A 22515-nucleotide genomic window follows, 5' to 3' on the forward strand; every position below is an offset into this window, starting at 1 on the left:
AGAACAAGGTCCCTGGGAGGACATTAGTATATACGCCCTCCCCGGGTTTCCCCCATTAGTATATACAGTATTTATCCCCCATTAGTATATACTACCAGCTGCCCTCCCCTGAGAGAACATTACTATATACTACCAGCTGCCCTCCCCGCGAGGACATTAGTATATACTACCAGCTGCCCTCCCCGGGTTTTCCCCATTAGTGTATACAGTGTATATCCCCCATTAGTATATACTACCAGCTGCCCTCCCCGGGAGGACATTAGTATATACTACCAGTTGCCCTCCCTGGGTTTCAGTGTTCATATTCATCTAATGTACCTGGCTCCGGGAGGCAGACCACTGCCCAAGTTCCCCAGCTGGTGCACTATTCTCCTTCACCCGGGGCACATACTTCTGCACAGATTTATCATGCCTTGGTGAGTGATAAATTACACAGTGATTAACTACCAACCAACCAGCTGCTGTCATTTTTTTAAACACAGCCTGTAATGCTGGGTACACACTGCTCAATATATCTGCAGATCAATTGATCTGCAGAGATATCTACAGCTGGTTCGAGCAGTGTGCTGTGCATACACACTGCCCACTCCGTTGTGACTGACGTCATGAACTGGGCGGACATTTACGTGCGCCCGAAAGAGAACTCAAAAGTCTCCTGCACCTTCTGAGAGAGCAGGTAAGTATGATCTGAGTGGAATATTTCTTTGGTACATACAGATAGTTAAATGGATCATCTGTTTCTTGCTTTCTCAGAAATAAATCAAAGAGCACATTTCATTTTTACCTGCAATGTACATTAGACATCCAATTCGGAACATAAACTCTGCAGGATCGAACAATGGCAAGTTACTGTAAATTGTTTGGTTGTTATTTGTTATTATTTGTGGGCTTAAGGGTTTTATAGCATACTAAAAGCTTGGAACCTGTGAATGGTCTGTATAAATATTTAGGATCTGAATCACAATACAACTTTCTTGAGAACTGGACTTTTGACAGCTTGAGAGGGATGCGGATTTCCTCACTTATAGCAACATCTGTGAGAGCTATGTAAAGGTTTTTTCTTACATGAAACTTCTTACAATGAAAATGCAGATGGCAGTAACACAATTAAGGGCGCCCTGAAAAATGTATACACACTTTGATTTATTAGAAGTACAATATGTATTAAGATAGATTTAAATTTTATAATCCAAGTTGAAGAAGGCAAGTGTAGCATTTCTTGAGTTATCGCAGGTGTTCGAACTGATGACCGTTCTGTTCCAGCCAGTACTGATATTGCAGACGGAAGGAATGGCAGACATCACAAACCATTTCAAATAGTATTTGGGTGCAATCTCTTCCAATCACTGCTCTCAGCTCATTGATTGTTACAGGTTTTGTGCTATTAACCTTGTCTTTGACATATCTCCATAAAGAAAAGTCTAGAGGTGCGAGTTATCATAATTAAAAACGTGTCTACATTTTTTTGAGACTCTCTCTCTCTCTCTCTCTATATATATATATATAGATATAGATATATATAAATAAAGAATCATATGTCTTTCTATGGGTTAATTCCCTTCACAGTCAGATGGATCTTAAATATAAATTTTGATCTTATATTTAATCCACACACCACAATATGTAATTTGTTGAGTACAACCAATGGTTAATATTTAGAAAATGTAAACATAATTATTAAAAAAACATGTAAAAATACATAATTCTATATATTGTATGTGTGTATGTATATATATATATATATATATATATATATACACACACATCATAAATACAGTTCATATAGATAATACATACAGTATATATGTGCGTGCATGCCTAAAGTCATAGTACATACGACATGAAGGAAAAGCTGTAGGTGGGATCTTGAGGCCCATACACACTAGAAGACTTGAGAGATGAACAATTTGGAAGATGAGTGATTTCCCTTGAACTTCCCGGAGTCCCTGACACACGATAATGAGTGTACTCACTGAGTGATTTTAAAGACGATCTGAACGACGAACAATGTGCTGGGAATCGTTTGTGAAGCTGGTTATTTATGGTGGCCAGTGCACACATCAGTTCCAGATCTTTTAAATTGGTCAAATTGCTCATATTGGACATCGTTCGTTGCGTACACACATGCCAGTAGGAGCTATTTCACCAGCGACGTAGTGAAGATTGAGCTGCATGCGTGGATGACTGATGACCTGCTTCAAACGACCGTGGGTGTACACAATAGACGGTTTGAATCATAGATCGTTCAAAGCCGTCATTATCGCTCAAATCGCTGGAAAAAATCTCCTAGTTTTATGGGCCTTTAGGGTAAAGTAGGTAAAAATTGCTAATAATCAAGTCATATTGGGAAAAATATTCAAGCCCATGTTGCGATTATTTCTAAGTAGGTCCCTAAGTGTGAATGTGTTTATCAACTGTATTGGGGTCATTCAGGCAATCTGTAACTTGTACTTGTGTGTACTTGTAAGTTCTGAAGAGAAAGATATTGCGCCGAATCCTGTGCAATCCCTTACAGCAGAGTTTCACAAACTCTGTGTAAGAAAATCTAGTGTGCAGGGGTAATGTTTGACAAAGGCTGGTGATCAGAGGGGCATGTATGACAACATTTTGTGGCCACAAAGGCATGTGTGACAGAAACCTGCTGGGCTAGAATATGTGGGAAAAGTTGGCTGGCAGGAGACATATTTGACAAAAGCTACAGAATAAATGCAGTAGTCGCTCTCACCTTAATGTAGCAGGCCTAAACAGGAGTTGTGCCAGCACTAACTTTTCATTTTCTGCAATTATTGAATCTAAATCTAAGCAGGTAATGGTTTGTCATATATCTAAACTCAAAACCTGTAGTTGAACAGTTATGCGTTACTTCAAATGCTTAGTAAAATGAAACTATTGTTCTATATACTCCTCTCTGACCGCTCCTTCTCTGTCTTCTCTTAATTAGCAGAAGCTGCTTGTGCGTCCTATTACATTACTTTGCATCTAAGATGCATTTTCACGAAAAAAAAACATAAAAAAAGATGCTCAGCACTACCGAGTCACACGGCACTCACGCATTATGTGTAACGCAACTTTCATGGCTCACTCTACTACCACTGCACTCGGACAGGTTACTATTCCCAATTGTAGTCCACGTGGATAGCAAAGTATGGAAAAGGTTTACAAAAAAAAAAAGCAAAAACCACTTAAGTTGCCCTTTTATATGTTGATATAATGACCATGTCGACCTATTGACTGTGGACCTTTTTGCTATCGACCTATGGTCTGGATACCCACAATTAGACCTACTGCTTCTGATCTCTCTTGCTATGTAGAGAGACCAGTAACACTGAAGGTGATGGGGGTCATTCCGAGTTGTTCGCTCGTTGCCGATTTTCGCTATACTGCGATTAGTTGCTTACTGCGCATGCGCAAGGTTCGCAGAGCGCATGCGCTAAGTTATTTTACACAAAAGTTAGGTATTTTACTCACGGCATAATGAAGCTTTTTCATCGCTGTGCTGATCGTAATGTGATTGACAGGAAGTGGGTGTTTCTGGGCGGAAACTGGCCGTTTTATGGGAGTGTGCAGAAAAACGCAGGCGTTCGAGTTGCAAAATGCAGGAGTGGCTGGAGAAACGGGGGAGTGGCTGGGCGAACGCTGGGTGTGTTTGTGACGTCAAACCAGGATCGAAAAGGACTGAGCTGGTCGCAATGGCTGAGTAAGTCTGGAGCTACTCAGAAACTGCGGGGTAATCGTTACAAGAAAATTAGCGAAGCTTTCGTTAGCAATTCTGCTATGCTAAGATACACTTCCAGTAGGCGGCAGCTTAGCGTGTGCAATGCTGCTAAAAGCAGCTAGCGAGCGAACAACTCGGAATCACCCCCGATGAGCGGAGAGTCCAGACAACAAATTTGCTAGATAACGTTAGGGAGACGTACCAAGCAGTAATAATTGTGGAGAAGTGAGCCAGTGGAGAAGTTGCCCATGACAACCACTCAACTGCTCTGTATACTTTTATAGTATGCTAATTATATATGTTACATCAATGCTGATTGGTTGTCATGGGCAATTTCTCCACTAGCTCACTTCTCAACTGATTAGTACATGTCCCCCTAAGTGGGAAGTATGAGGGTTAGACTGCTATGGAGGCTGTCTTTGTGTTTACTAACCAGATTGTTTTAAAATGGAGCCTGGCGGTCTGGGTGGTTTAAGCTTCAGATAAATGAGAGGCAGCAGGAGCTCTTTATGCTAGCAGAGCCCATGCAGCATGCATTTTGAAGGTGCTGGGAGGTCGCTGATGTATCCCTTTAAGCTACAGATAATATTCTGTAGTTTCTCTAACCTCACCATGTTGGTGTAGCACAATGGCAGTGCGGCCGGGACCCTAAAGCTTGTGCTGGCGTTGTTTACTTGAAATCCTGGTAGGAACTGTATTAAACTAGGGTAACTGCCTATTTTGGGGACTCTGCTGGGACTTTTAGGGAGACTGGTTTTAAAGAGATGTTGTTATAAGCCCTGTGGTGATTGTGTGATGTTACCTAGGAGTCTGGTGTTGTTTTTACATTACCTTTCAATAAATGTTTGATTATATAGCACCTTCTCCTTATCTATGTGAGTGCTGTGATTAAGGGGGTCCAAGAATAAAGGTGGGCTTTATGTCCTAAATCAGGTACCTTCACAGAAGGAGCTACCAAAATACCACTACTTTGTACCAGGGGTAAACAGCCGGATGTGGCATACAAAAATGGTGGAATGAATTTAGGCCACAATGTTTTATAATTAGAAGAGCAATTTATTTATTCAGCAGCCAATATTAATAAATCTAAACCGCCGAATTTACCTATAAGCTCCATGTATTGGTCTTGCTGACTGCCGCCTGACTTTCTCACTACTTTCTCCACTCTTACCTGTTATATTCTCGGAGCGTTAGCAGTCAGTGTTTTCAGTTCTGCTGCAGTACTTATGCGGCAACTTTTGATGGCTCGCTCTATCATCAGCTGTGCCTGTTGTCAGGGCCATCTTTACAGCAATGTAGGACCCTGGGCAAAGCAGTGCACGGAGGAAACTACGTATCCTCTAGCTGTCGAAGGGGCAAATGCTATCAGCGGTAGCTGTGATGTCAGGGGGGTGGGGTGCTCTTGGTGACGGGGACTCCGATGTCCCTTACACATTATGCCCACACATTAGTAGTGCCCCTTACACATTATGCAGCAGTGACTGGCCCGTCAGAGGGGTGCCACCTGCAGCCAGGGGGTAGAAACAAATGGGAGCTGTAGTTTATTTTGAGCTTCTTCACTGTACTGTGGTGTATGTTTAAGTCTCCAGGCCAGGCACTGACCAGGGGGGCACACAAGGTACTGTTTGTGAATGCGGGGGAAGTTTGCTATTGGCGACGACCGCTGTGATGTCCGGAGGGAGGGGGGAATTAGACGTGCTGTTGGCGGCTGTGATGTTTGGGGGGGGGAGGGGTGCTTTTGGCAGCTATGTTGTCCAGGGGGTGGAGGGTGCTATCAGTGGTGGCCAAGTTGGGAGGGGATCGACCACAAGCACTTAGGAACCTGGGGCCCTTGGGCAACTGCCCACTGAGCCCAATGGAAGAGACAGCCTTCATGCTGGTAGTAGACAAACTAGTTCTACAAAGCAAAAAAGTGAAGGTCATGCCTTCCTCTTGATAACTACACATTAAACTGTGTGTATGTGTGTCTTTAGAACTGGTACACTGGGCTAACTACAGTTAGTTGGCACCTTGATAACAAAAAGTTTCAGACCTTGCATTTTTGGTAAGGGAGTGGATTTAGCAAACTTCTTAAATATAAAGTAAAACAATCCCACTGAGAGAGGGTGCAGATAGGCCCTAAAAGGGGAGTGTAGCCATTAGGTCAACATCAACAATGTTAAAATGTCGACAGGCTGTGGAAGGGTCAGAGTTACACTCATGGGAATGCCATTCCATCAGATGACACCAATGGAAGTGACACAGACACGACATATGGGACCCAGAAGATGCAGATGGAGTCGCTTTAGCCATTGGGAGCTGGTAAGCCACTACTGGCTCACCAGGGACATTATGTCGACAATTTAATAGGTCAATAATTCATCAGTGTCTACATGATTAGTGTTGACCTAGTCAATATCAACATTATGACCATGTTAATATTATGAATGTAGATTTATCATAACACAACACCTAATAGTTACGATAAAGAGGTAATTATACAGTACTTTCTACTACCCTAATAGTTTTGCTTTTGGTGCCTTTTTATGTATTTAAATTCAATAATCATACAAAATCAACCCTTTTTTTGCACTATTAAAGAGGACAAAGACATGCTGCCTGGATTGATATTGATTAAAATGTTTTGTACTCAAAGAGGAGCCATTATATTTTGTCAATAGAGAAAGTTGTAAATGTTAACACATCTGTTTAGTCTCTGGTAAATGTGTGCTAGGGTGATAAGGATAGCTCCATTCAACAAGTGAGGGATTGCTGGCAGTTCTCTGTATGGGAGCATTACATGCTGACTTTATTACTCAATCTGTATGTTCCGTGGCAGCTCTGGAACAATCTGCATGTTCAGTTTAATTGTGAAGGCACAACTTTGTAGAATATAATTTAATAAAATGTAAATGTGATCATTTCCGTAGCATGCATCATTGAGGAAATCAGAATATATAAAAATAATTTAAGCAAAATTCTGAGGCAGATAAAATGCAACAGTAATTATTTTATTAAATAAGATCTGTTCACAGGAATAGTTCTCCCGGAACCCTTACCTCGCCACAAAGTACAGTTGTCCCATGCACTATGACAATTTCAAGTTTTCATAATTGCGTTATAACTCCAGACATATAGCATATACTTTGTAGTGGGGTAACTAGGATAAAGTGGAGTGATAAAATGGAGAGAGATAAAGTAGCAGCCAATCAGCTCCTGTTATTATTCAAACACAGCCTGTAACATGACAGTTAGGAGATGATTAGCTGGTACTTTATCTCTCTGTGTGACTTGGTGCATCTCATCCTAAAGGTTCAAACTGTGACAAATTGTAGATTGCTGGGAGTTCACAACAAATTAAATAAAATCTAATTTATGAGCATCAGTATACAATATGTGCATATCTATTTCACAAAGCAAAATAAATTAACTAAAATATTCACTTGTTTTGATGATTTACAGGTTGATCAGATCACCCATTTAAAGTACTGTGTTTTTATTGGCACACTATGGATAGTATTACTTTACTTGTTACTTAACTTGTCTGACAGGTAACAGGCGTATCTAGAGAGGAGGCGGCCCATGTGCAGGCTCCGTCTGGGCCCCTTCCTCTCTAGCTGGCAGTGCTGTAGAGCTCTGGGCACTAGGGCATGTGCAGATCTACGGGAAAATGGCGCGGCAGCCAATTTCCCAGTGATCTTCCTACTGCGCAAGTGCAAAGCACTGGGAAAATGGCGCTGCATCATTTTCTCAGTGATTACTGCAGCGCTGCTGCTGCGCCACGGGACTCCGGAGGGTGAGTATTAAAATTAATGGGTGTGTGGTGTGGGCCTCCTTGGATCCCAGGGGCCAGTGTGCACCCCATACACTGCAGACATTATAAATATGCCCGTGCTGGATCATTTAAGTCCACCATACAATTCCCTGTCCCCACTATTCCTACCACCAAGTCTTCTGCTCCTGCAGGATGGATGGATGCACGATTATTATACAGATAATTACAACTCTGCATACATCATCACACCTAAAGGACTGTGGGGGTAATTCAGATCTGTTTGTAGATGTCCGCCCCACATGTCAGGCCACCGACACCCCCCCCCCCCCCCCCCCGCAAGTGTGCAAAAGCATCACACAGCTGCAATGCTTTTGCACCCGCTGAGTAGCTCCCTGCCAGTGCACGCCCGCTCCCGCCCCACAACAGCCTCTGCCTGTCAATCAGGCGGAGGCGATCGCAGCCCTGAGATGCTTTTAGCATCTCACTGGGCTCCCAGGGTGCGCGTGCACACTCCACATAGGGATTCAGGGGATTCAGACTGGGATAGGTATTCAGACTGCGATCGCTGCCACTAAAGCGATCCAGTCTGAAATAGCCCCTGTATTCACAAGAAGTCTCAAAATAGTCATGTGTCTGTCTCAGTGTAGGAGTATTTGGTGTGAGGTGGAATGAATTTGACCACGACAGTTTAGTTTCCCATTTGTCTATTGTATTTTCTATCCAAAAAAAAAAAAAGTGTATAATGTCTAGATATAAGTATGATTATATTACAGTGGTATTACTGGAAATGTTGTAGTGTAAATTACTCACTAAAGAAGCTTTGTGTGTCTTGAATATGAGTTATTCTTCAATTTTTCCAACTAGTTGAGTCAACTTTTTAAAGAATGTGTTATTGTAACCCAGACTCATGGCCGCCTGCTAACACCTGTGTGTGCGGAGGAAATTCATATATACATATATATTATATGGGGTGTGTATATATGTATGTGTATATATATATATATATATATATATATATATATATATACGCAGTGGATGCGGCACTCCTGGTGACTGAATCAATAACAGCTCTTGTATAGGCAGATGATGAAAGACAACGTTTCAATGACGTTTATTAAGTCATTTTCCTCAGGTCTAAAAGAACAATAAAACAGGTCTTACCTTATAAAGAGTGCATCACCCTGTGTTTGAATGGCTCGCGGTCAGCGGGACGCCGCCCGCCCCGTCCAGCGTGCCGGAAGTGACGTTGCGCTACATCGCTTCCCCCGGCCGTGCTCCCCATCACCATAGTAACAGACAATAAACAACAGACATAGGCAGCTGTAGATAAACAAATGAGCAGGTCTAACTTCAGGGCAGAGTAATGATATTGGAACATACTCTGTATTACAATGTCAATATTATTCAACCTCAACGATACATAATGACCATAAATAGCAAGCCGCAACTACATAAATACTGATAAATCTAACAGCATTGCATCAACTTACTTAGCGGTGGAACATAGTAAGCATGAAATACAACATAAAATACAGTAAATACCAGTAACAATACAGCAGTACTGGTAAAGCTAGCTGTCATAACCTGACTTGGCTCACATAAATCCTCAAGTCTACTGATATGCATAGGTCGACCTCTCATCTAACAATTACTATGCAAACCCCCTGAAAGGACTGCTTCTTGCATATACATTGTGCCGCCTCATCATTTTACAAAAAATTGTTGAAACCATGGGACTCATTTAAACCCCGTGGATGCACCGTATCTAAACGGTAAATCCACCGTGCTTCCAACCTTAGGAGTTTGGCCCCTCGGTCCCCCCCCACGGATAGATGCTGGCACATGATCAATCATGCGGTATCTGAGCTTTGTTAGTGGGCGGCGTTTAGAGGCGAAATGCCTGGCAACAGGCTGTTCACTAGTTCCCTTGGTAATAGCCAATTTAATTGCCGACCTGTGGGCTGCCATACGTTCTTTAAACATACGTTGTGTCTTACCTATGTATGACAGCCCACAGGGGCATACCAACTGATAGACTACAAAACGGGAAGCACATGTCAATGTATGTAATATGTATAGCGTTTTCCCAGAATGGGGATGTTGAAAGGTATCCCCCGCTATCATAAGTTGACATGTTGTACAAGTGCAACGAATGCATCCCCTATGCTTACCCAGAGTAGGATTGATGGTGGTGGAGGAATACTTGGTTACATCCGTTTTGACCAGAATGTCCCGGATATTTTTACTTTGTAGCACAACATTAATCTAGTGTTATGTAGCCGTAACTCAGGGTCGCTCTGCACAATGGGCCATAGTTTTTTAGATATTTGATTAATACCTGTACTGGCTGCGTGATATTGCACCACCCATGGAATGATAGGACCAGGATCGCTAGAGGTCCGTGATGGGCCTATTAGTGTTGCACTATCAATCTTCAACACTTTGAGTTTCGCCTCCTGTTAAAGCTTGATGGGATACCCTCGTTCTAGAAATTGGGCTATCATGACATCCATTTGTGAGTTGGCTATTTCTGGATCGGATGTAATCCGTCTGATGCGCAAAAGCTGAGAAAACGGCAAACCCCGTTTAAGGGGTTGCGGATGGAAACTACTATAATGTAAGACATTATTCTTATCAGTGGGTTTGCAAAAAAGAGAGGTTGCTATGCGGCCCTGCTGAATTGAAATTTGGACATCTAAATAATTAATAGATTGATCACTAATTGTATATGTCAATTTAATTGGATGTTGTTTGGTGTTATGCCCTAGAATAATGGTTTCAAGTTGAGTCTGTGAGCCCTGCCAAATCAGTAAAAGGTCTTCGATGTAGCGGCAGTAAAACAATATACTAGCAGCTACATCCGGATCTTCAAAAAATATTTGCTGCTCGATGTCAAACATAAAGATGTTAGAATATGAAGGAGCCACAGAGGACCCCATGGCACACCCCTTCTGCTGTAAGTATATGCGCCCATCGTACAGAATATTTTTTTTTTGTAAGGTCATCTGTAGCAATTGCATGCATAACTGAAGGTCAGGGCCCTGGTACTCTGTATGATGCATTAAATAGCGTTCAACAGAAGCCAACCCCATTTCATGTGGGATAACTGTGTAAAGATTTTGCACATCTATGCTGCATAACAATACATCTGTCTCAAACATAGGTAACTGCTGAAATTTATATAACAGTGTGGTGGTGTCTAGTAGTAAGCTGGGGTGGACCTGTATACATGGTTGCATGATAGAATCTAAGAATAAGGCTACTGGTTGGAATAGTGATGCTCTGGCGGATATAATGGGGCGCCCAGGTGGATTATGGAGGGATTTATGAATTTTGGGTGTTGTATAAAATACCGGCATAACCGGGTGCGCAGGTATAAGCGCATCACGTAGAGCACTTGGAATGTTTCCTTCACTAACTGCCCTATCTAAGGTCATGGTAAGCTGATCTTTAAGTTCAACAGTAGGATCCCTACTGAGACGACAATATGTGTCCGTATCTTGCAGTTGGCGCTCTATTTCGGTTTTATAGTCCTGTAGATTTTGAATCACGAGCGCTCCCCCTTTATCCGCCGGGCGGAAAATAAGGTTCTCTTGTGCTGATAAATGGCGAAGGGCTTCACTTTCTGCTTTCGAAAGGTTAAAAGGCGTGTAAATGTTTTAATAGAGGCATTATGAGACTGGGGCTCAAATTTAGATTTAGGTAGTATCTTCTTCCATTTTACTGGTATTTCAGGACGCTCCATAGTGGTAGACTGTTTGTTGAAATGTTCTTTTAATTTCAATTGTCGCTGTAAACGATATTTTTCAATCTGCCAATCAAACGGGTCTTGTTTCCGTGCTGGAACAAACGACAGGCCCCTGGACAACACCTGTCGTTCTACAGCAGATAGATCGTAGTCAGATAAATTCACTACTAGCGTCTCTGATGCTTGGGGGGCCTCCCCACTCTGCCTCTGCCATTGTTTGCTCCTTCTTGTGAACGGACGCCGGCATCTCTTTTGTCTTGGACCAAAGTCCGTGTCGTAACCCCAAAAGGGTGAACCCCTGCTGCTGGTTGACTCGTAGAGTCAGACTCACTGAATGTGGGAGTATGTTCATGGGATGTTTCAAGGTCGTGCTGTCTGTACCGTCTGCGACGGAAGAACGGTTTCTTTTGGTCATAGCGTGTAGACGAGTCTGTCCATTTATATACGTTATGGTTGTCATAATCGCCATCAACCTTACTCCGTTTTTGTGCCTTGAATTTGATGAGGTCACGCTTATAAATTTGTAGTTGCCCATTAAGTTTTTCGTACCAATCGGTACCAGTCAGCCTGCAAAATTGGTTTGTGTATGATCTCATACTCCACTCTTTTTGCTTTTATATTATTCATCTCTTTAGTGGATTGCTCTATGATTAAGAGCATTAAGTCCATGGAGCATTTATTATGGATGCCCACCCACTTCTAACAAAAGCCTAAATCATTGCGGCCAATAGTGGGTGAGTTCCTCACTCGTAAACCCCGCGGTATCTTTTTGGCTCTATAATAATCGGAGAGCGAGATACAATGATAGTAGTAATCTATCTCCTTGCGATGTAATCGGAGCAGTTCGCGATAGGAGCTATCAGGTGTATTAGCCTCCTCTTGAGCCTCCATTATTTCGCTATATAGGATCTCCTCAGCCTCGGCCTCAGAATAGCCATGAAGATCCCCAATAGCATAGTTAGAGAGCTGTCGACAATCCCCTGGTTCAATACTCGGTTCAGCCATTTTGATAAGACACCGCGGTTAATGGTACATACACAAACAGATTAACATACAAGCAGCCCAATGAAAAAGTGCTAATGTGTCCAAAATATTGTGCAAAACGCGCATAGAAAAAGTGCTGGTGCTGTATTATAACTGTGCAAACTGGCAGAGGAAACAGAGTAGTAGCATCATGAAAAATAAAAGGGAGCCTTGATCAAGTATATGTTGGAGATGCCACTCCAGCAACTTACTAATAAAATGTCCTTGTGATCCGGCTCTCCTTTAGAGTAGAATACCGCACCGGGTGCCCCCGTGATGAATCAATCATATACGCAGTGGACGCGGCACTCCTGGTGACTGAATCAATAACAGCTCTTGTATAGGCAGATGATAAAAGACAACGTTTCAATGACGTTTATTAAGTCATTTTCCTCAGGTCTAAAAGAACAATAAAACAGGTCTTACCTTATAAAGAGTGCATCACCCTGTGTTTGAATGGCTCGCGGTCAGCGGGATGCCGTCCGCCCCGTCCAGCGTGCCGGAAGTGACGTTGCGCTACGTCGCTTCCCCCGGCCGTGCTCCCCATCACCATAGTAACAGACAATAAACAACAGACATAGGCAGCTGTAGATAAACAAATGAGCAGGTCTAACTACAGGGCAGAGTAATGATATTGGAACATACTCTGTATTACAATGTCAATATTATTCAACCTCAACAATACATAATGACCATAAATAGCAAGGGAACTAGTGAACAGCCTGTTGCCAGGCATTTCGCCTCTAAACGCCACCCACTAACAACGCTCAGATATCGCATGATTGATCATGTGCCAGCATCTATCCGTGGGGGGGGACCGAGGGGCCAAACTCCTAAGGTTGGAAGCATGGTGGATTTACCGTTTAGATACGGTGCATCCACGGGTTTTAAATGAGTCCCATGGTTTCAACAATTTTTTGTAAAATGATGAGGCGGCACAATGTATATGCAAGAAGCAGTCCTTTCAGGGGGTTTGCATAGTAATTGTTAGATGAGAGGTTGACCTATGCATATCAGTAGACTTGGGGATTTATGTGAGCCAAGTCAGGTTATGACAGCTAGCTTTACCAGTACTGCCGTATTGTTGCTGGTATTTACTGTATTTTATGTTGTATTTCATGCTTACTATGTTCCACCGCTAAGTAAGTTGATGCAATGCTGTTAGATTTATCAGTATTGCTGTAGTTGCGGCTTGCTATTTATGGTCATTATGTATCGTTGAGGTTGAATAATATTGACATTGTAATACAGAGTATGTTCCAATATCATTACTCTGTCCTGTAGTTAGACCTGCTCATTTGTTTATCTACAGCTGCCTATGTCTGTTGTTTATTGTCTGTTACTATGGTGATGGGGAGCACGGCCGGGGGAAGCGACGTAGCGCAACGTCACTTCCGGCACGCTGGACGGGGCGGGCGGCGTCCCGCTGACCGCGAGCCATTCAAACACAGGGTGATGCACTCTTTATAAAGTAAGACCTGTTTTATTGTTCTTTTAGACCTGAGGAAAATGACTTAATAAACGTCATTGAAACGTTGTCTTTCATCATCTGCCTATACAAGAGCTGTTATTGATTCAGTCACCAGGAGTGCCGCGTCCACTGCGTATATGATTGATTCATCACGGGGGCACCCAGTGCGGTATTCTACTTTAAAGGAGAGCCGGATCACATGGACATTATATATATATATATATATATATATATATATATATATATATATATACACACATATACACCAAAAAGAAAGCATAGTTTTGCATTCCCTCTACAATAGCTGAACCATTATTTGTGCAGTTTAACAATTTGACAATTAATATGTCTTCACTGAAAAGCACAGATTTTATTTTGGTTTTGATAAGCTCATTTACCACAAAGTAGAAACTTCATTACAAGTCACCTATTGTCTTTTCCTTGGTGGACCCATTCTTGCTATTTGTACCTTTTCCATGTGAAACATCACCAACATTGTGCATAAAATGTGTGTGCTGGCCTGTCTGAATGGGGCGTGTTCACATCATTTCCTGGTATAATATTCCCACTTCCCCTCCTACTATTTATAGGTTTCACTTAATACAAAAGATTCAAAATGCACAATGAGAAGTCACAATAAGTGAAATATGACTGTCAGATTTATTGCATCAGGATAAACCTGTTACATGTGCTACATGTTGATTGACGTGAGCCCTAATAGCTCTTACTAGCAATCTTTGATTTATGGGTAGATTCTAGGATTTATTTCTTTTTTAAGCAAAACTACAATCTTCACGCAAAATAAATTCTTGTTCCTTATTGCACATGAGAGATGCACATGAGGCTTTAGGTATGATAGTACAGTTTCATTTAAAACACAACTTTTAAAAGATAGAAGGTTTATGTAATAGCCCAAATCGGAATAGGGACCTCAGCTCACTGTTATGTTACATTACAAAATATATTGGGGCATGTTTTAAATGTATAATTTTCTATAAATCACAAAGGCAGATAAGTTAAATACACAATATAGAATGTACCATTATAATATAGATGCATAAAATACTATATTTTAATTTTAATTTCCAGGACATGATGCTTCTACTACACAAATGACGACCCCTACTGCTACTATTGCTTCTACTCAAATGCTTGCTACTTCCCCACCTGCTACTACTAAACCAGCTACGAATCCTTCTACTATTACAACTGTGGCTCCTACAAGCAAAGGCACCACCCTAAATCCCAAGCCCTCTACTGGAACTGTTCCCTCAAGTGGAAGCTCCTCAAAAGTGGAAGTTACAAGCCCTGGAGTAACCACATCTACACCACAAAACCAGACACCAACAGCAACACCAAGAAAGACAGACACCTCTGGAGCCATGTCAACAACAAATCCCCCAAATGTTATCAAGGAAACTACAACAAGTGGAACGGCCCCTGAGAACTCTACTACTAAACCAGCAGAAAGTGCATCTGGTATAGGCATCACACGCAGTACAGTAGGTATGCATTTTTCTATTCAAATGTTATAAAGTGCTATTGATTTATTTCAAAAGGACATAAAACTAGGCTTACCATACTATCCCTTTAAAGTGGCGCGCTCATGAATTACACAGTTTCTGTGGCTGGCTGACTTCAGGCCTACATTTCACCTGGTTTTAATCAGCCACAGAACCTGTATAATCCATGAGCGTCACAGTTTAAAGGTATGGTATGGTAAATCTACATAAAACTCAACATAGTGAAATATTTGCAAATATGTAGGTTACCAGTTGTGATAGAAATAAAGAGCTTTGCTGCATATTTTAGTATAAACTATACTTTAAGGTTGCAAAGTAGTAGTGTATGGGGCATATCCAACTAGGTGTGCAATTTTTTTCTGATAAAATTAAAGTGGCTATCATGAACGATTTTTCCTTAACGCGGGTATGCATGCTCCATTGCAAAATGTTTTATGGCAAACAACCGTGGGAAATTTAAAACATTTGGGCAACAGCCTGTACCCTAAAAAAAATATATTTTGTGCTTATAAATTGCTTCAGATGTCTGATTTGTGCATAAAAAAAAAAAAAAAAAGTAAAAAATTATAAAAAAAGCAAACTTGATTTTGGGGTAATTTGAGGGCACTTAAAAATGTGTGTAAAAAAATTCTAAAATGCACTGTTTTCATATAAATACTATACTTACATTTCTGGTGCATAACAAAAAAGAAAATGCTGATTTTGTGGTAATTTGAGGCCACTTTTTACATTCCAATAATGGCATGTATTTATTGGCCCAATTAAGCTAATTGAAATCTTCCAATTGCCTAATTAGTCATTACAGGGGGTGTCCCAGAGTTTCTGAACCAAGTTCCTTCATTTTTACCTTAAAATAGAGATTTTTGCACCTGTTCTGAAGCTGCTGCTTGTTAATTCCTATTAAAATTATCGCAGTTGAATTACTCACAGCTACTTCAATAAGTAAAACCTTGCACCCGGGGGAAAATTAACATCTTGCCTCCAATTGGATATGCTCCTGTGTGTAACAATTGTACGTGTTTTCTGGACTCTTACAGCACCATCACAGCCACATCATAGTGCTCCAACTACAACATCTCTTCAGGCTGCAAGGACACAGCAAAGTAACGTAACAGATGCTGGAAACAGCACAGGCATAACTACAGGCAGAGCTACACCAAGTGCTGTGATCCCGGTTTCTATCGCTTCAGTCAAGACTTTAACAGTTGCTGCTACCACTAAATGGACCCCTCCAGAAACTTCAACCGAGACTACATCACTTGATTTGGATATAAAACACACTTATAAAGAGAACATTACGGTAAATAAATTATGCACTAACACCATATATACAGTAGCTCTCATTATAGTCCATTTCTGAATTTAAATAAGTGTATGCTTTAAAAAAAAAAAAGAACAATTCTAACTCTCCATAGCCTTGTTAAATACACAGGATTTATAATACATAGATATTCAAAATACTTCATATTATTAAAGTGTATAGAATGCTGCATATCATAATTGCCATCATTCTGGCTGCCTCCTCCAGAAAGCATGGCAAAAGTGGGTGGCACGTGACTATGTGATTGTGTAGTAGTGACTACAACCCCAGATACACAATGCCACAATTAGCAGCATTGCAAAGTCGGGGACAGGGCCACGATCAATGGTGGATTGACCACTATGCAAGTGAGGCTACTGGCCACGATGACTCAATGCAAATTGCCTCATTGCCTGCCAGACCACCAACTTCATTTGGGAAGTGGTCAGCCACCGGAAGGTGGCGGGTGGCCTCCGTGGGACTTACTCTTCTGGACGTTTGGGAAAGCCACCTGAAATTTAGGAGCCTACTAGACGCTCTGGGACAGTAGGCAAGTATGCTGTAAATGTCTTATGGGTATATTATATAGAGCTAAACTTAAAAAGGCAACTTTGTCAAGTTTAGAAGCTTAGACACTCTCCACCAGCTTGGAAAGAGAGAGAGAGAGAGCGAGAGAACGAGAGTGGAGAGACATACAGCACCCACCAATCAGCTCCTGACATGTTTAAAAACACAGTTTGCAACTTGGCAGTTAGGAGCAGATTGGTGGGAACTTTATTTCTCTCCAAGCTTTCATAAATCTGTCCCTTAGTCCTATAAACATGTTGAATATTTGACTTACTGTACTTGACAGCATAACCATATCAGGTTGAGCAGGGTGTACTATGAGATACCAGCGGTCGTGATCCCGGCGTCCAGCATTCCGGCGCCGGGATCCCGACCGTCGGAATGTCAGCAGTGGGGCGAGCGCAAAAAGAGCCCCTCCAGGTTGAGCAATAGCTACAAGTTTCCGATAAAATGCAAATAAATCAATGACCTAACCTAATCAGTACTAAAACCTTAATTTCCCTCTAGGTTAAATGCCAAAAGAAAAATGGTGAATTATTTGTGAAGATTCATATGAAGTCCTCAAGAATTTGTGTAGGTACAATACTGAAAATGCTGGGAACAGTTTCATAAACATCTGTTCCCACTAAAGACAGAGGGTCTTGCAAAGGCAATTTACACACGTCACACTTAAGCAAATCTGAAAGTATAGTTGATCCTTTACCTTTACTTTTGGTTCTTGCCTTACTATTTGTACACTCTGATTTGGTAGTGATGCTTGCTATTCCTAAACTGCTGTTGGTCTAGTTTTTTATACAACATTGCTATGCAGTACAGTGGTGTGAGTGCTCCTCCCACCGCCCCATTCCCGCAGGTGGGACCGTCCCAAAGGTGGGACAGTTGGTGGGGTATACGAATGGAATGAGCTACCGTTTGTAGACTTGTCAAATGTATATACTGATGGTCTGATTCAATTACACTTAGTAGCACATATAGACCCAGATTCAGGGCTGGTCCTAACCAATATGATGCCCTAGGCAAGATTTTGGTTGGTGCCCCCTAGCACCACCGCTAGTTCCACCCCTTTCCTTGCACTATCACCCCTCACCCATAGCAGTCCTCATTTCACACCCTATATTTTAAATAGGAACAGTGCGCACATTTGGCGCACAGCCCAAAAAGGGGTGTGTTTTTGCTGGGAAGGGGCATGGCCACACAAATTTAAATTATGCAACACAGTAGTGCAACTTTATTCATATTTTATCTTGTGATAGTGTCCCTAATTCACGTTACATCACACAGTAGTATCACTTTACCTTATATACGTTACTCTTTACAGTAGTGCCCCTTATTCACATTACATCACACTGCATTGCCCCTTATTCACATTACACCACACCATATTGCTCTTTATTCACATTAGACCACACAGTAGTGCCCTTTCTATACATTACGGCACACAGTAGAGCACCTTATACACATAATGCCACACATTAGTAATGCATTTATATACATAATACCACACAGTAATGCCCCTTACACATATGACACAGATTATTAATGTCCTTATAAACATAATGCACCTTAGATATTATGCCAACCTTAATTAATACCCTTATACACATAATGTCCCTTACACATATGCCACGCATTATTAATGCCCTTATACACATAATGACACACATAGTGCCCCTTACACATTTGCCACACATTATTAATTAATTTATACACATGATACACATAATGCCCCTTACGCATATGCCGCACTTTATTAATGCATTTATACACATGACACACATAATGCCCCTTACACATATGCTGAACACTACTGCACAACCAACCCACCCGCAAACAGCACTCACATGGCCGCTAACACTGTGACCTCTGCCTCTGCTTGGATACAGATGTGTATTCCTCAATACACCATGCAACAGGAGATGCCTGGCGTGAGTCAGCTGGCAGCTCTGCTAACGTCGGGCGCCATTTTTGATGAAAATGCATCTTATTTGCATTACTATGCAATATGATTAAAATGATATGCAACACGTCTATATTCTGTGCGCGACTGTGACTGTATATGCATACTAAATGCTACGTTACAGTGATTTCCAGGAATGCACTGTAACGTAGCATTTCGTATGCAGATACAGCCGCAGTCATACACAGATTATAGGCATGCCTCATATAATTTTAATCAGCAGAAGTTGCTTGTGCCCCTAGGCATACCAAGTGCCCTAGGCATTTGTCAAGTTTGCCTGTGCCTTGGGCCGGCTCTGCCAAGACTTATCAAACCTTGGAGAGTGATAAATATCACGGTAATAAAATACCAACCAATCAGCTGCTGTCATTTTTCAAACACAGCCTGTTACATGGCAGTTAGGTGGTGATTGGTTGGAAGTTTATCCCTGTGCTAGCTATCATTTTCTAGTATGAACAGATATAATATATCTATAATGTTATTGGTTACTATGGGTAACACCGCCACCTATTGTAAGTCTATACTTTAGTAAATTTGCCTCCAATTATATATTTTGCAATTTGTAGAAAAAAATAGCCAAAGAAAAAAAAAGCATGCATCACAAATGTTCACTCAGATTACTGTCAAAAATATAATCCTTTGGATTATATTTATACTATAGAAATATACTCTAAAAATGCTAAAACAGGGATAATACTAAATAAGACAGTTGACCTAAGGCTTAGTATGGTATATATATATATATATGTTATCACGACAGCACTCAATGCCTATGTATATAAAGCAAAAAATGGTGGTGCAAGGCAGCAATAAATATAAAACACTCACTTCTCCAGCGATGCCGAAAAAGTAGACAAGCCAGCACTCACGTGTAGATGAAAGAAAAGCAGAATTTATTTCTTAACCAAACGGCATGGTGAAGTACAGCAAATACAGCAAACACAGCTGTGTTTGCTGTATTTGCCGTACTTCACCATGCCATTTGGTTAAGGAATAAATCCTGCTTTTCTTTCATCTACACGTGAGTGCTGGCTTGTCTACTTTTTCTGCATCGCTGGAGAAGTGAGTGTTATATATATATATATATATATATATATATATATATATACCTGGATCTGTTAGTGCAGACCTGAGTTACTGTAGCATTTTCACATAATCGCTGACAGGAACTTGATCAAAATAAAATACAGGCTGTAAAAATATCGTGGCTGAACTAATAAACTGCTTGAAGTCTTCAATACTGTCATAGCGGCAGGGCTGTCTTTTCGTATGGGCTCAATGGCCAGTTGAGCAAGGGCACCAGGAGTATAAGGGCCCTAGGCTGATAGCTGAGGGTCCCCTTTTCCCAGGGGTACCAGATTTTTGAAAATCGGCCCGGGAGAACCGTAGATATCAAACTTCAAAGCAGTGGTCCCCATCCAAGCTGTTAATTCCCAGCCAGATATCTCGGTTCTGTTTGACTTAGGGTGGGTATTCAGTTACTGCCGAAGAAGCTTTGTGTGATTTTTCCTGATGTTTCTTCGTTGTTTTTTCACCCAGAAAAAACATCCTTTTCACCCGAAAACATACAGGTTCAGCTAAGAAAATCTATTTCCAGGAACTGGAGATATCTGCAGTCAAGCAAGCTGCCCTCCATCCGGAAAATGATGCATATTAAGCCCACTCCACTATCCACCTCTCCCCTGCGTATTAAGCACCCCTTACTACCCTGGAAGCCATGTACCGGGGCCCCTTCATTCAGCCCAAGTGTTCTCCCTCCCACCCCATCTCCCACCATCTGTGCAGTAAAGAAGTAATTATTGCTCCATGTCCTACATGCTGAGCGGAAGATAAAACAACCCCTACCGCTCGCGGGACATCAAAGCTGCCACTGATCACACTCTCCACCCCTACTGCTGGAGGATGTGTAGAGGCCCCAGTGCATTGTGTTGCCCAGGGGTCTACACTGCTGTTAAGACAGCCCTGGGCAGGGGAACATCAAAAGAGGAGGTACCTGTGTGCAGACTCCATCTGGGCCCCCTCCTAACTAGCCAACAGCGGTGTAGACTCTGGACACTAGGGTCAGTACAGGACGCTAGTGCTGTCCAAGAGTCTAGTGCGCATGCACAGCCATTTTCCTAGTGATTTTCTTACTGCTCATGCACTAAACGCCAGGAAAATGGCAGCCACGCCATTTTCCTGGCGATTTCTGCAGTGCTGCCAATGCGGGACTCTGGAGGGTAAGGATTGAAAAAAATGGGTGCAGGGTGTGCAGTGGGGGCCCGTGTGTACTGCACAAACTGCACCTATTATAAATACGCAAGTCACATCAGACAGTAGAATGTCCAACAGTACTGTATTTATCAACTATAGGATATAGAAATGTTTAATTGTTAAAGAACTGCCCAAAGGGGACCTTCAATCCATTTTGAAAATGGATGTGAATCGATTTACCGGCGGCCGGGATCCCGGGCACAGTATGCTGGCGGTGGGGAGGTGGTGGGGCAAGCGCATCAAGCCCCTTGTTGGCTTGGTGGACACCCACGAGTGGTAATAGTCCCTGTTGGTCGGCATGCCGACCGTCGGGATGTAGGTGGAGGTGTTGGGGACCGCCGGTTACATAAATACATCCCGTTAAAAATTATATGGATTTTTTCCTTTGGAATCTGGTTGTCCAGAAAGAAAGAAAAAAAGGAAATTATTGCCTATTTTGAAACACAGCCTCGGTCACCATTTGTTTCCTTCTAAAACATGAGGCACTTTGATAAACAATTACATCCAAAAAGGTAATATGTAAGTGAGATTTAATAGATTTAAAATAGATTATAAAAAAAAAAGGCCATCCAGATTACAGAAAAAAGTTCCAAGCATTCCAGGTAATCGATTCAATTCATGTACATCAGTGAATCTCAAACTGTGTGCCGTGGCACCCTGGGGAGCTTCGGGACACTTGCAGGAGTGCCTTGGGTTGGTGCTCCAGGACCAATTCAAACTATTTATGGTCAGCCAGTGCTGGTGGCTGCCAATCATAAAATACATGGACAAACAGAAGTAAATCTTGTCCCTCACCACACAATGGAACCTAAAGATGACCTATAAACACAATTTATTTAATTTAATATTTATTTCTACATTTCTTAATAAGAAACTTGTGGCCTAGGGGCACCGTGGAAATAATTCTGATACTACAGGGTGCCGTGATTCAAAAAAGTTTGGAAACCACTGATGTACATGATTACACTGCCATCTGCTGGGTATTGCAAGAATACATGTATTTTCTAGTATAGAATGTAGGGCATATATTTCTGCAATTTAGCTGCGAGAACTAAAGCTATTACATTTTTTTTTTACAAAATTGGTCTTCCATTCAAAAATGTTTTAACTTTAAATCTCATGAAATACGCACAACTCCGCAACCTGCAGACTACTACACTTGGCCCAGAGTATCTATTAAATGGAGTCAGTTATGAAATGCTGG

General features: G+C 41.7%; 1 protein-coding gene across 1 annotated transcript in view; it reads left to right on the top strand.

Moving 5' to 3' along the window:
* PODXL (podocalyxin like) overlaps nucleotides 1-22515 on the top strand; it is a 201388-nt gene that overhangs the window by 111674 nt on the left and 67199 nt on the right. Inside the window, exons 2-4 of the mRNA XM_063926767.1 lie at nucleotides 14801-15217; nucleotides 16272-16534; nucleotides 17609-17674. Of these exons, the coding sequence (XP_063782837.1) occupies nucleotides 14801-15217; nucleotides 16272-16534; nucleotides 17609-17674 (746 nt within the window). The remainder of the gene's footprint in view (nucleotides 1-14800; nucleotides 15218-16271; nucleotides 16535-17608; nucleotides 17675-22515) is intronic.

This window comes from Pseudophryne corroboree, chromosome 6 (genome assembly GCF_028390025.1).
Source record: "Pseudophryne corroboree isolate aPseCor3 chromosome 6, aPseCor3.hap2, whole genome shotgun sequence".
Taxonomy (NCBI): Eukaryota; Metazoa; Chordata; class Amphibia; order Anura; family Myobatrachidae; genus Pseudophryne; species Pseudophryne corroboree.